The sequence below is a fragment of the Trachurus japonicus genome, chromosome 19 (assembly GCF_045865225.1).
Source record: "Trachurus japonicus isolate A0001 chromosome 19, Traja_1.0".
NCBI lineage: Eukaryota > Metazoa > Chordata > Actinopteri > Carangiformes > Carangidae > Trachurus > Trachurus japonicus.
Genome location: NC_140925.1, coordinates 17006646 through 17020825, shown reverse-complemented (window position 1 = coordinate 17020825; position 14180 = coordinate 17006646). Strand labels below are relative to the sequence as shown.

General features: G+C 41.6%; 1 protein-coding gene across 1 annotated transcript in view; it reads left to right on the top strand.

The window, feature by feature from the left end:
- cacna1g (calcium channel, voltage-dependent, T type, alpha 1G subunit) overlaps positions 1 to 14180 on the top strand; it is a 144889-nt gene that overhangs the window by 109757 nt on the left and 20952 nt on the right. The window contains exons 27-28 of the mRNA XM_085762278.1: positions 12028 to 12179; positions 13139 to 13248. Coding sequence (XP_085618404.1) covers positions 12028 to 12179; positions 13139 to 13248 — 262 coding nt within the window. The remainder of the gene's footprint in view (positions 1 to 12027; positions 12180 to 13138; positions 13249 to 14180) is intronic.

Here is a 14180-nt window from a genome sequence, read left to right as displayed (position 1 = left end):
TTGATGCTCTTGCTATAAACAACTCATAGGTTATGGTACAGTTTGGACAGAGGAGTAAATGTCACCATCGTCAGTAATCTTCATCATTTTAAAACGGCACCTTCAGGGACCTGAAATACTGAATTGGAATGTGCTTATTATAATAAATGATTACATTATATATGAAGTTGTAACTGGACTTGGATGTCCTCCAAAAGACTTCTCTGAATCTCTCTTACACACATTTGTAAACCTTGGCTGGAGACTAGATAAGGTTGAGGAACATGGGGACAGAGGTAGACATGTACACACTCTGACACAGAATTAGCTACACACTCACACAGGACACAGTCCCCAAACACACACATCCAGGACAGCCTTCCCCGTCCGCCTCAGGGTCAGTGTCTCCCTGTTTTGAGTTGACTCGTTGTGTTAACTCATGCATTGTGCAGTCAGAGTCAGCTGGTTGTGACAGACACATCAGGAGGAGGAATAACACACATGACGTGTGCTGCAAATTGAAAATACGGTCGATGGTTTCATATTATTTTCTTCCTGTTCCAACCTCGATGAGCTATCATAGAGACAGAGCAGAGGATATTTTGACAGACAGCAGCTTGTATCGTGATAATGATGCTCTCGGTGTCTTTTCACAATTCTTCATGTGCAGCAGCAGTTGTAGTAAACATAGAAGCAAAGGTGCATCACTCATCCTTTACAGCCAGGATTTGAGTCTTGAGTCTTTTAACTGTCATTAGTGATGTATAGGTTTCATTATTAATCAATTAAGCCCCCAAAAATGCCTTAATGCTGAACCTCTTAGTCTTTGTTGAAGAGGGTGGAATTTGATGATTACATATCAAACATTTACGATTTACGGCTCGAGTTCAGATTCACATTCTGAGTTCAATTCAGGCAGCAACTTTGTTTCAGGTTGTGCAAAGTCTGTGGTTTGGCTAGCCTCTGTGTTGTGTGTTAGGGCTGCCACTTTTTATTCAATTCACTTGAATAGAGGAAAAAAGAAATTAATATTTGGATTAATATGACTTATACAAATCCAAAATGTATCAGTTCATAATTCAAGAGGACGCCATTCTTAAAATGCATAATCATGTCTGGTCTAGCTGTTGGGTAACTAAGCTGTGGCAGCTAAAAATCTAAGAAACACCACATGGAACTATTTTAGGTTCTACATCAATGATAACATTTTCAACAACGATGAAGCCGTTTGCAGACTTCATCTGCAAAAAATAAAATAAAATACTGCTTTACTTTGCAACCACTAAACGCCTACCTGCTGCTGTAGAACAAGTGTGTCAACCATACAGGACTCAAATAACTGCACTTGATGCCCTCATGTGTTGAGTTTTGAGTCAGACCGTCTTGTCTTAACTTTGTAAATAGATGGAGCTTTGAATGGCCTACAGTGATACAATAATGTGTCTACACTCACGACTTTATCTCTGTAGCTGTTGGCATTGATATAAGATATTAGTTTTTTTGAGAGCAGGTGGTTGTTGTGGTGTTTAACACTATGATGAGGAGGGGTTGTAAAAAACAAAACAAAAACTAACAGAAAATGCAAGGATAGTTACCAATAGGCTACAGGTGATTATCTCAAAGTGTGTCACCAGAGGGGAGAACTGATGTATATTTAATATTTTCCTTAGCTGTGAATGTGAGAATGCTCAGAGCATGTTGTACAGTATGTTCCCCCGTGTGCGTAGGATACGAGTTAGAATTGCTGGTTGTCAGTTTGCATTTGTATGTTTGTGCTGTACAAGCGTTCCTCCGAGTCAGGCCGAGAGAAATGCGGCTCCACCACATTAACAGATGGACCCTCAACCTCCCAGACAGGCTGAGCAGATCAACACTGTAGCCCAAGCAGCACTGACTGGGTCAGCCCCCACATGAATTCACTCACCATAACACTCTGTCATCACCTCTCACCCCAAACAGTCATCTCATCAAGAGGTGCGAGTGAGTTGACTAAATGATTTATACAGCTCACCTAAGTAATACAGAGAAGGAGAAGGCTTACTCTATGTCTCCTTGTGACTTCCGGCTTGCGGCCTGTCTGTGTGGTGATTTCCAAGACTGTCACGCATGAATTCAATCATTTAGTTATTTTTGGCCACAGATGTTTTGACCCTCTCTCCCCCTCTGTTGGTGGTCTCTTGTTGCTTTGGAAACGCACATATTTAAGAGCCCATCGCCAGCGGTGCAAACCAAAATAGTAAGACCACCTCTTTCCTGCGGGTCCATTTTCAAGTGCGGCATGTATTGAAGCAGCACTGATTCCTACAGCTTTCTGTAAATCAGCCTCCCACTCTGAGAACAGCAGCAGCTCTTCCCTGCTGTGTTTTTTTTCTCCCCTCGGTTTGTGCATGTTACCAAGCTAACTGCATAGTCAGCTACTGCAATAGAAGCACAACCATAAGGGTGGCCTGCGGAGTTTTTAATAAACAAACAAATGCATTTCCTTCCTCTTGAAATATTGTGGGAAGAATTAGCTTTCCTGGCGTTTGCTAACACGTAACTGGATTTCTTGGTCAGTGACAATAGCCCAACTGTAGATCAGTGGAGTGGTGGTGGGAAACTATTGGCAGGACTGTGCATGACATCACTCATGTGCGTGTGTGGTGAAATACACATGCACAACATTGCCCCATAGCACTGATGCAGGTCAAACACTCATTATTAATGTGTCAAAAACTTACAATTAAACATATCTCAATATTATAATAATAATAATAATAATAAAGAACAAGAAGAATAGCAAAGGAATAGTCTTTCAGATTTACCCATGTATAGCTCAGGCAGTGTCTTAATAAAGTAGTTCAGTTTATCAAACCTAAAGTTATGAATTCTGTCAGTTTAACATTTTTACATGGAATAGAGTGATGATGTAGGCTAACAAGAATGCATGTACAGTGTGTATATACTAGATAGATAGATAGATAGATAGATAGATAGATAGATAGATAGATAGATAGATAGATAGATAGATAGATATTGCATAATGTTTTATGAGGATGGAAATACATTCCACAAGTTTATTATTACCATAAAGATACAAATAGTGCTTTCAAAAATGAGCTGCTTCCAATTGTAAGACTTCATCATCATAGCTCATCATAGTAAAAACACAATTTTGACACTTTAATAACACAGGAATCCAGGTCAGATCCACCACAGCACGTGTATCATTATTATATATCATATAATGGAAGTCATTCAATCTCGCGCCAGTCAGATTTAATGTAAGAAGTATTTCTGTTTCGTGGATATTGGTTTTCCCCTTTGCAACAATATAAGCTTAGAACTACACAGGTAAAGTCGGCCATAGCTGATGTGGACAATGTGACTGTTGTACTCTCTGTGTAGGTTCATAAATCCTCATCACCTTGTGGTTGGTATAAACAAAGTCATCTCCTATGTTGTGGTGTTAATCTTTGTTATCAGTTCACGGCCAGCAGTCAACCACAAGACAAGGATAATAGAATCATCCGCTCACACGTCGTTTATTCACACTCACATACACGGTGGCGTCGGAAAACTTAAGCGTGGGTATATGCAAAGCAGCCCGGCTTTCCAGTAAAAGCCGTGCTTCATCTATCAGCTCGTACACACACACAGACATACAAAGAGACACACAAACCCAGCTGGTGCCACTCTTTTCTCGCTGTATCTGGGTCAGAGCTAACAGAGATGAATGTAACAGAAGTTTCACATTGCCCCTCTTTTTTTCGTCAATTCCACAATTGTATAAAATGTAATTAATAACAGCAGTCTTTTAGGAAGATGAAGAGAGCTGAGAGAAAAAGAAAATCTCAGAGAGGAAGAAGAGAGAGGGAGGAACAGAAGTGGAGTGAAAAGTGAGCGTGACACACCTTGGCAGGAAGTCTCAGAGATGGAGCTCAGGGGGTGTAAAGGTTTGATGCCACAAGGTGTAGGTAGCAGTGTTAAGTAAAGTGTTATATGTGATGAATCTTTCATAAGTTTTGGGGGTTAGCGGCGACAGGATGCTATTTTTCTACAAGTGCTTCTGGGTGTCCCGGAGGGTGTTTTTCTAGGTTTCCTGATGTTACGTACCCTACTTTCCGCCCACCAGCTGACATCCCAAACTGGAAAAAAAGTGGAGTCAGACTCAACCACATGATGTATTCATACTTCACCCAGTAAACTACCTAATGAAGCTTATTTGCCTCCTGGAAACATTTAATATATTAGTTCATCCATCAGTCTGGACCCATGAATGACTAATGGTGTGTTGGATAGGTGATAACGCAAACTGATGGATTGTTGATAAGCCACAGAAGGAAAATCAAAACTAATATAACGAGTAATAAAACTCATTTATTTCCACAAAATGTATGTTAAAACATTAATAATTGCCTCCACTCCCGTGAAAGAACACGCAATAATTACTTAGTTTGACCGAAAAGCTGCAAGTAATTTGTGGCAAGAAAAGCTGCCTCCCCAACAACACTCACCATGAATGTTTCATGTTGGAAACTTTCTCAATGAATATTTCATCAACAGAAATGTCAAGAAGAGAGCAGCATGGAGCAGAGTGGCAGACAGCCTCGTACTGTAGTGCTGCCTGCTGCCTGCTGCACTGAATGTCATGATTAAACAGACATGAGGTTGAGTTTTTCCTTACTCCTCCCAAAGCAGAGAAATTCCCAGTGCAGTGGTGCAAAACTAAAAGCTGCATCTTAACCTTTGAGTGACTGTACACATGTCACATATTCAGTAACAGACATGCAGTGCAAATGTTCAAATGCAAATAAGCTTGTTAGGATCCGGCTCTGTTTGTAAGGGGATGAAGGGAAGTAACATAAAGAAACTAGATATAAATAGGTTAATGATTTGTATGGTGGGGGTTATAAGTTTAGAAAAGTGTCAGAAAAAGCAAACTAAGGGACGGGAACAGGGGAAAACAAAGAACAGAAAAGACTCAACCTTAACAGGGAGCAAACTAAAAGATTATATTACAAAATTAAAGGGGAACTATGCAAGTCTGGTCACTTTTCCACTGTTTTGCAAACCCTCCCCCTGGCCATGTGCATTTATTTTCAACGAAGCCAGCAAGATATCAGTCCATGGGGTGGTGGATATCGTTATTTATCATACAATGTTACGATGTGTATAGTCTTATCTGTCATAAACAAGAGATTATGGGTTACTGGGTGTGTTTGGGTCGTGGTGCCGCCGAGATGAGAGCTTGGACAACGGGTCGGAGGCTCTGATCTTACAAGGTTGGTTTTCAGCCAAGAGATGCTAGGTGGAAGGCAGAGAGCCTCCATTCTCCCTGTAGCAAGTTATAGGTCATTTATTTAACTAGCACAATGACTCCAAAGCTGTTTAACTATGTTAAAAATTGTGCATAGTTCCTCTTTAAATGGTAATTAAGCAGCACTCCTGTTCCTATGTTAATAATCACAAAAGAAAACACAATCCAGATCCATGATCTTTGGAGGTAGTCATCACATTTGCCACACCAATCAGCAACAGCCAATCAAATGTAGGTGGTAGCACAGCCTGTTTTTACATTAAAAAATGTTGGCAATTAACACAGGAGGGGCAGGGGTTAAGGCTTGGCTGTCACAGGGATGATACATTTAAACGTGTTAACGTGCAAAACTTTGCCAAATAGCCCCAAACACAAAGTATAACAGTTTTTGCAGCTATTTGTGGACAAGATAAATTATAAGATACAGTAAACACATGAAAGCTAATGCAATTTATGTCAATCCATACAACATTTCTCAAGACATGTCCCTCAAAAGTGCAAATGTCGACAGTCAGAAAATCAAGTCATGAGGATTCGTCTTACAAACACCATGGATGTCTGTGCAAACGTCTGTGGCGGTCTGCTGAGTAGATGTTAGATATTTCACTGGATATTTAAAAATCATAACCTGCTGGTAGCACTTGTTAAAAAGTCAGGGGATCACTCAGTCATTCAGATTCATCCTGGGAGCACAGCGTATATCAGCTTTCATGGCAATTCATCCAATTCACTGAGAAAATGTCAGACTCCAGGTGCCGCAGGAAAAAGTCAGCGGACGAGAGAAGTAAGTGAATGATTTTCTGTACAAAATCTTTCTTTGAAATATTGTTTTAATTATAATATAGTACAGACAGTAAGTGCTGTGCTATTTTAGTTTTTTACCAAAGTGATGAATGGACCAACCGACGGGCTGCCATTGCCGTCCTCAGAGCCATGCTGCCATAGCTACAGTAAGGAGTGGTCAAAGGCAATAAGCAGATGGTCATGTAGTGGTGTATGCTGTCAATAAGGTTTCAGTGGCAACATCTCCCTTTACCTCATCTGCCTGTGGTGGAAATTTAGAAGTTTTCCTTATTCTCTTTATTTTGTTAGACTACTAGTGTTTAACTGCTGAGGAACTATGATCTGATAACTACATGAATGGAGTGTGGACAGCCTGCTGGACATGTGATAACCCTGTGAGAGGTGCTGTATGTAAATGCCTGGAAGAGCATCATGGGAAACCTTTGTTGATTACTTTATTGCCGGTTTGTCACCTGTCCTGTGATTTTGAGGTGATTGCCAGAGGCTTAAAAGTCGGTATAAGAATCACAACCCTGAGCTACCTGCCTGCCATGTGGTTCTGTGTTGTGACCTGCTCTATAGAGAATTAAATCTGTGCGCATGGTATTACTTTGGTCTTGTTTTTTGACTCCCAACAGGTAGACATAAATTTTTCGCAACATGCCCCTTCTATGTAAATGAGCGTGTATGTCGCCGTGTATGAGCGTGTAAAGTGTGTATTTTAATCTGATGGATTTCGGTTGCCATGTTTGTACAGGAATTACCTGCACATCCATGTTCTGTTGCCTTCTAGTCTAGATGTTGTTCAGTAGATGTATCTGCTCCTTTCTGCCTCGACACTGGATGTTGTAGTGAACAGAGACAAGCAGTCATCACTGATCGTAGCTATACATCATGTGTATTCTCTGTCGCTATGGCGAAAAGGCTAAACCGCCGCGTCATCCCGCTGTTACAAAGCGTGCCATCGGTCTGTACCTCGTCATCACTGTTATCCCTGTTGCTCCGCCCCTCCACTCATGCCGTCCAATCGCTTGCCTTCACCATTCAGTCCCCCATTTCAATTGGTCCATCCTGCTCAAGTATGACTCAGAAAGAGGTGTGTCAGTCTACCATGTGAACCAGCACAATGTGTTTGTATGTGAGTGTGTGTGTGTGTGTATGTGTGTGCGTGTCAAAGAGTGTGGATGAGTGTGTGTGGTATCATGCCCTGTCATTTTGAATGATGTCATGTTTTCTTTTCTTTGTCTTTTTTTTTCTTCTGGACTCGTCCAGTTGCTCTGCTGCTCCTCTGTTAATTCCCAGTTTGATCCATTTCTCTTTTTTATCTTCTCTGTGTTTACTCTTTTATTTGTGTCTCTTTCTCTCTGGCTTTGATGTTTAATCAAGACAGCAGAGCATTCAGGAATTCCAGTGGAATATTTTCTTGATTGTTTTACAGTATTTGTTTATGTTGACAGCTGTTTTGTGTGTTTTTTTTATTTTTTAGACTCAGTATTTGCCAGATTCCAAAATTGGACAACCAGTCCCTGACACTGAACATTGACACATTTTCCCCTGGCAGACACTGAGTCTCAAGGTTTACTACCAAGCCATTCACCATGAAGGACAGGGGCATAAAAGCAGCCGCCGCATCCCACCAAACTGCTGCTTCTGAAATGTGAAAGAATAAATATCTCTCTCTGACATTTTAGTCATTTCCATACATGCTTTTACCTGATGCACCGTTGCTGCTTTTAGAGCCCGTGTCCTGCTCTTCCTTTCACAGCCATTCTTTTCATCATCCAGGGTCCAACCTATAAGTCTCCTTTCATCTTTACATTCTGTCCATTCCCTCCACTTCACCCATATCTGCTCAAACCCCCCAATAGTCCGATCATCTGTAAATCTCTGATGGAAATACCACATTCAAAAAGCCTCCAGACATGTTCATATAAGACAGAGCAAAACAGCAGCCATTGCACCAATGAATTAAAAGCCATAGAAGTGTCTCATAACGTCTTGAGATTCACGGTCACGGCCATGTTTTCATCAGAGTAGCCGGCACAACATCCCCTCCACTTTCACAAACTGCCGTAGACACCTTTCACTCGATCCCCACATTCTGGACTGAACTGTGTTCCCGACCCATACTCAGCATATCTGATCCAACCCAACCTGCACTCACCCACACGGTCACAGTTGAACCATAGTGCTGTGCTGTGTTCTTGCTCATCGGTCCCACAAAGCCAAGGACCCTTACTGTGTCTGTATTTCCCAACAAAGACCGCCTCGGAAATGTATCGATTATGTTTTTGAGCGTGGCCGCGTCCAAAAGCAACTCCCAGGGCAACATCCTCACTCCCTTTAGAGCTGTCACGCACAAAGGTGGTGGTGATGGCAGACATGCACGAAGAGGAAGGTGAGTGCACTGAAAGGCACCAGGAGTGATAATGTCTTGGGGTTGTTTTTGGACAGGGAATTCTTTGTCTTTTTTTATGTCTTTCCTTCTTTTTCTCTGTCAGATCTCAGGTAGATTTTCAACAGGGGTTTTAGATCTCACATCTCAAGAGTGAGTCAAGTTGTTCAGGAGATCTAAAACTGAGTGTCCACTAGATGTGGCTGCTAACTGTACTTGTTCTATTTAAGATCTGAGTTAGTCACAGAAATGTTTCAGTGTCAGTTTGTGTTCTTCAGCAGTCACAGTTTGGACATAGTGGAGAGGTGTTTTGATGACAGTTTAATGTTGTACAAGCACAAATAATAGATTTGGTAACATATGCTTTGTGGCTCTACTTTGTTAAATTACTGAACAGCCTCAAACTATGCTTGTTCATATAGATAGTGGTAGTTTCTAGCTCTGCAGTCACAAAAAGTCACTTTCATAACAGGAACTGTATTCCTGAATGAAATTAAATCACATAACTGAATTTTAATGGGTCAGTTGTTAATAATTTAGGTATTTACATTCTTCAGCAATAAAGCTTAAGAAAGCTGAAGAAAAGAAAGAGCCACAAGTTGACAGTATAGTGGCTGCAGCTAGATCCAGTGAACACTGGAAAAGTGCAAATTAAGGATCCATGGAGACCCAACATTAACAGCCTAGCTCGTCTCTGTTGGGTCACCACCACCTTAATGTATTCTATTTGGGACATAAAACAAAACAAACTTTAGGTTAAGCTTTGAAACCAACATAATGAGATCTAAGGCCCCATGAGATGATCTCCTGAATGATCTGTTAATGAACAAAGAATCTGTGTCAGATGTTAGGATGGAGATGCAGAGAGAAGGTATCGTGACCTTTATGGAGATGTTTTTCAGGTTTTGTTCCCTTTCAAAATAATGTGAGACCCAGAAGAAGCTATACCTGCTGCATCAGTGAAGGACGGGGACACAATCCCCCATTAACAACAGCTCTCCATGTCTTTATGAAGAGCAGAAAAGAGCAGTGGAAGTGAGAGCAGCAGTTCAGACAGTTCCTAAATTATCACCCTGTCCTCTGTCACTTCATCCCCCTCTGTCTTCTTTTGAGACCAGTTGAGCTTTAGTCAAAAGGTCTCTGTCTTTCTTATTCCTTCCATTTTCTCTTATCCCCTGATGTCTTTTTAGGCGTAGCCGTCCCTGTACCATCCATAATATTGAGGGCAGTGCTTAATTATGTCTCAAAGGGAGGAAGATAGTGAAACAATCTAACAAACCCATTTCAGCTATCCAATATTAATTGATTTTTGCTGGCATTGAATTTGAATACATGTATTTCACAGTAGAGCAAGGATACTGTTGGATAGCATACCATGCTGGGGAAAGAATCAGTTGTATAGAAGAAATGTTTAGATGAAGGAGGGAGTATAGAAGAGGAGGTGAAACAGAGGAACCCTGTCAAAATGTTGTTTGCTCATCCAAGGATGATAGATGATTGCATAAATAGGAACTCAAAGCCGACCCAAGTTGTTCCATTTCACAAGGGCTGCGCCGAACTACACAGAGGACATTCAAAGACATGTGCTCAGACACTTTAAATCTGCTTTATCAATGTCTACTTAGTGGGACGTATGGTGATATACTGTATAGAAAAAGCAGCTGATAAGAGGAGGGAGCATTCGTGCAGAGACGATTCTGGGACCTGAAGTACAAAAAGGAAAACAGGATGTCAACCTGTTTTAGTGCATTTATTTGAAAAGCACACTAGAAGCCCCATTATTTTCACTTCCTGACACGCACATCACCGTAGGAGTCAGATCCCAACATTGGCTGCACTGTTGTTCAACCAGCAGCTCTCAGCACTCAGGTTCATCTCCCCCGTCGTCAACGTCAATAATTACCAGCAGGCAGAATTATTAGAGATGACCCTGAGCACAAATATAGAGTAATTAACTTGAAGGCACTCAGTGGAGTACGGATCTCTACTCAACCACTACTACTGTCCAACCTGCTGTAGGCAGAGCCAGAATGGAATCAGTTCATTTCAGGTTATCATTGAATCCAGGAGAGTTTTTGTACCAAATCCGAAGAAATTTCTTTAAGGCATTCCTGGTACTGTTGATAAGAAAAACCACAGAGACAAACAGGGAACCTGAATCCAGTTGTGGTTATTGCAGCGGCTAAGGCATAATGATATGTAACATTAGACACAATTTTGATATTATAGGAAATTGTGGTCTGACATCAAGCTCAGTTTTTGACCCATTACAGTACAGGTCATTTCAACCACCTCAGTGCATTTTTATCTGGCTTTTACATGTGTGTGCCTGCTGTTAATTCAGCCTGGGCCATGATCTGGCTGCCATGTTTAAAATTTGAATTTGTGGTAATTAGATTTTCAGATTTTATTTCACTGAGGAAAAGTGTCATAATAAAGGCATTGTCAAAAATAATTTTGACCTGGTGTCTACGGGGTAGCCAATATTGGTGCTTTATCGACTTGAAATCCCAAATAGGTTCATTGTTTTTTATGTAGTAAGAATGCAGCTTGTATGATTCATCTGAAAAGATACATTTCAATCATAAAAGTTTCAGATATTCAAACAGGGCACCCTATAGGAATGTAGACACATATATACAGTATACACTTATAGGAATCATCCCACTCCGGCATAGCTGCAGCCCCACAAGCACACCTGATCGGGCAGGGAGTTGTTCAGAGCTGTTATGAACACCCAAAGGACTTTTGCCTTTGGGTGTGTGTTGGTTCGTGTGTGTGTTATTGCCTTTTCTGTGTGACCCCTCCTCCTCTCCTTCACTGATGGAGTGGTACGGTGATAGAAAGAGCGAGCTTTCTCTCTGCTTCTCATCCTAACTCCCGGCCCATCCATTCCTCCCCTGGATGGGAGAAAAAGGAACAAAGTGTTGGGTGATTTTTCTAAAACTTTTTTCCTGTGTTATGTTCTTTTCCCAAGACAAGGGAGGTGGGAGAGATAAGGGGAGGCTGAGTCACGTGACAGTCAGACAGACAGAGAAAGAGGGATGGCCAATTCTCTAGCCCAAAATATCCTGCCAGCACAGCAGGCTTCTCTATGGAGTCTGTCACGTACACACACTTAGTAATGCTTTTTATCTTCCATCACACTCTGAGAGAGTTAATTTAAATAATTGTTGATCAGAGGAGAGGAGATTTGATTTGATTAGTCATGACTGCAGACCACAGGAGGGCTTGGCTGGAGTCTCTCTCTCTGTCCATTATCTGATCTGCCTTCCCCTTTTGCAATCTCTTCACATCTCCTTTCTTGTTCTTGGGAGTCAACCACAGTGATTGTTTAGAACATGTTAATGTGCACAGGTAGGTGTCGTGGTGTTGCACTAACCAGCTTTTCTTATGCAGCCTCCGCTCGTCCCTGCAGCAGGTGCACTGTACAGAGTCCCGGTATATTACCTCCTATCTCACTTTTTGAACCCCCCCTCCCCCTCCTCCTCCTGCCCCCACCATCCCCTCCCTCCCCCCGTCCTCCTCCTCCACCACCACCACCACCACCACTACTTCCAACTTCCAACAGAAGCTCAGAGTAAGCCCTACTTCTCCGATTACTCCCCCACCCGTCGGCTCATCCACACGATATGCACCAGCCACTACCTGGACTTGTTCATCACCATCGTCATTGGGCTCAACGTGATCACCATGTCCATGGAACACTACCAGCAGCCCAAGGTCAGATTGTCGGGGAGGAAGGTGGGGAAATGATGGGCTCAATTTGCACTTCAAAGGAAACCTGGACTGTTAGTCGTTTAAAAACTCATTTTCACACAGCAGCACCCTCCTTCTGCAGTGAGTGACATGTTGAAACATTAGTCACTTGCATAGTATCGTTTAACTTCTCTTTAGCTCCAGTTTTTCTTTTTAATTCAGTCAGTGAGACGTGGCCAGTTTACTGTTTGAGTCATAGAGCTTGTCATAATTCTCACTGCTATCATAAAACAGTGATTTAGTGACTATACGGTTACAATCCGATTGATTTCAATACTTTAAACCCTGAGGAGCAGTTGAAACAAATGTAGGATGGCAGTGTAGAATAGGCTGAAAGGTAGAATAAAAGTTAGTGGACTGGAACAAGATGTGAAGTTTGTAAGATTAAGCAAAATCCCCACTGGCCACCATTTTCTCATGTTTTTGTGCTAAGACGTGTTTTTATATGCAGATAGGCTCTGTGCAGAAATGTTTGAGCACTTTGGTACGAATGGCCTTTTCACAGAGACAGAGGGAGGGAGGAGAGGAGGGCAATGTGAGTGGTCTATTAGTGGAAAGGCTAATTCTGGAGAGGAGGACAAAGTTTAGAACATGAGCTATTTGGTATTTCATGCAAAAAATTGTACAATGCGGAAAGTGCAAATTATACAGTATATTTCCAGCACGTAGCAAAAAATATCCACCATCACAGACCCATTTATTCTAATAGAGTCAAGTAGAAAGAGAGTTCCTATTAAAATCTGAAGAAATAACAATACGGTGAGATCATTTCATTTGTTTTCAGTGCAATTTTCATCACCTTTTAATAAAAGACTGATGGTGAAAGCTACAGATTACTCTGGTAGGAGTACAGCATATCCAGTGCAGCGTTCACTGACCTGTTAAAATGGGTACTGTACTCACGATTTCTCTGATATCCCCAGGAGTTGGAGGAGGCACTGAAAATCTGTAACTACATCTTCACCCTCATCTTTGTTTTGGAGTCCGTCTTCAAGCTGGTGGCCTTCGGTTTCCGGCGCTTCTTCAAGGACAAGTCAGTATTTCAATAACCGCCGAGTGTCTCTACCTCACATCTAACAGAGATCCTGAGTAAACGTTTACCTCCAGGTTTTAGGTTTTTGACATTTTAGTGGGCATGATATTCTAATAGATTGGCGGTTAAAGGTACCATTCTTTAACCTCTGAGTCATGTGGAAACTCTGAGGCAGTGTTCAGGGAGATTAAGTGAACTTTTTCAGCGTGCTCTAGAGCATGGTTCTCAGCGAGGCCTGTATGAATACAAACGGCCTTGTTAAAGACCCATAAAAGATGCTGCCTTAGATGATTTCATAGCTTTGAAATCTCTGGCTCCCTGTTGAGAACCACAGAATAATGCAACAGCACAAATGTAAACTAGTGCAGATCACATATACATGAATAAACACTAACGCACACCGAGGGCTCCGTGATGGCCGTTCTTTTGCCAGAGTAGACCATTACCCTGTTTGCATTTGGCAGCAGTCCAGTTTGATATTACCACAGTGCACTCTCACACATAAAGTAGGTACACACATACAGATCAACACAACATTTGGCCAAGACCCCTGTGACTAATCTAACAATCTCATTGAATTTTAAATTGAATTTCTTTGTGTTTGCTCGTGCACTTTGAGTCTCTAAATGAGGATTTGAATGATACACTATGGAGTGGGCTCAGAGAGAGAGAGAGAGAGAGAGGGCGGGATGCATGTGGAATTGAAACAATAAGGCAAACCTGATTAGTATGACCACCTACAACAAGCCTCAGTGTGAAGTTACTCTTTGATTTCAAATCACATTATCTGGCATGGCTTCAGACTAATCTGAGTGTGTCATATGTATAGTATATAAAATTATTGGTTTATGTGTAAGTTTTTGACTTAGTTAGGGATAGTTCAACATTTTGCCAAATTCGCCTATTGCCATAATCCCTATAGTCAGAGCAGT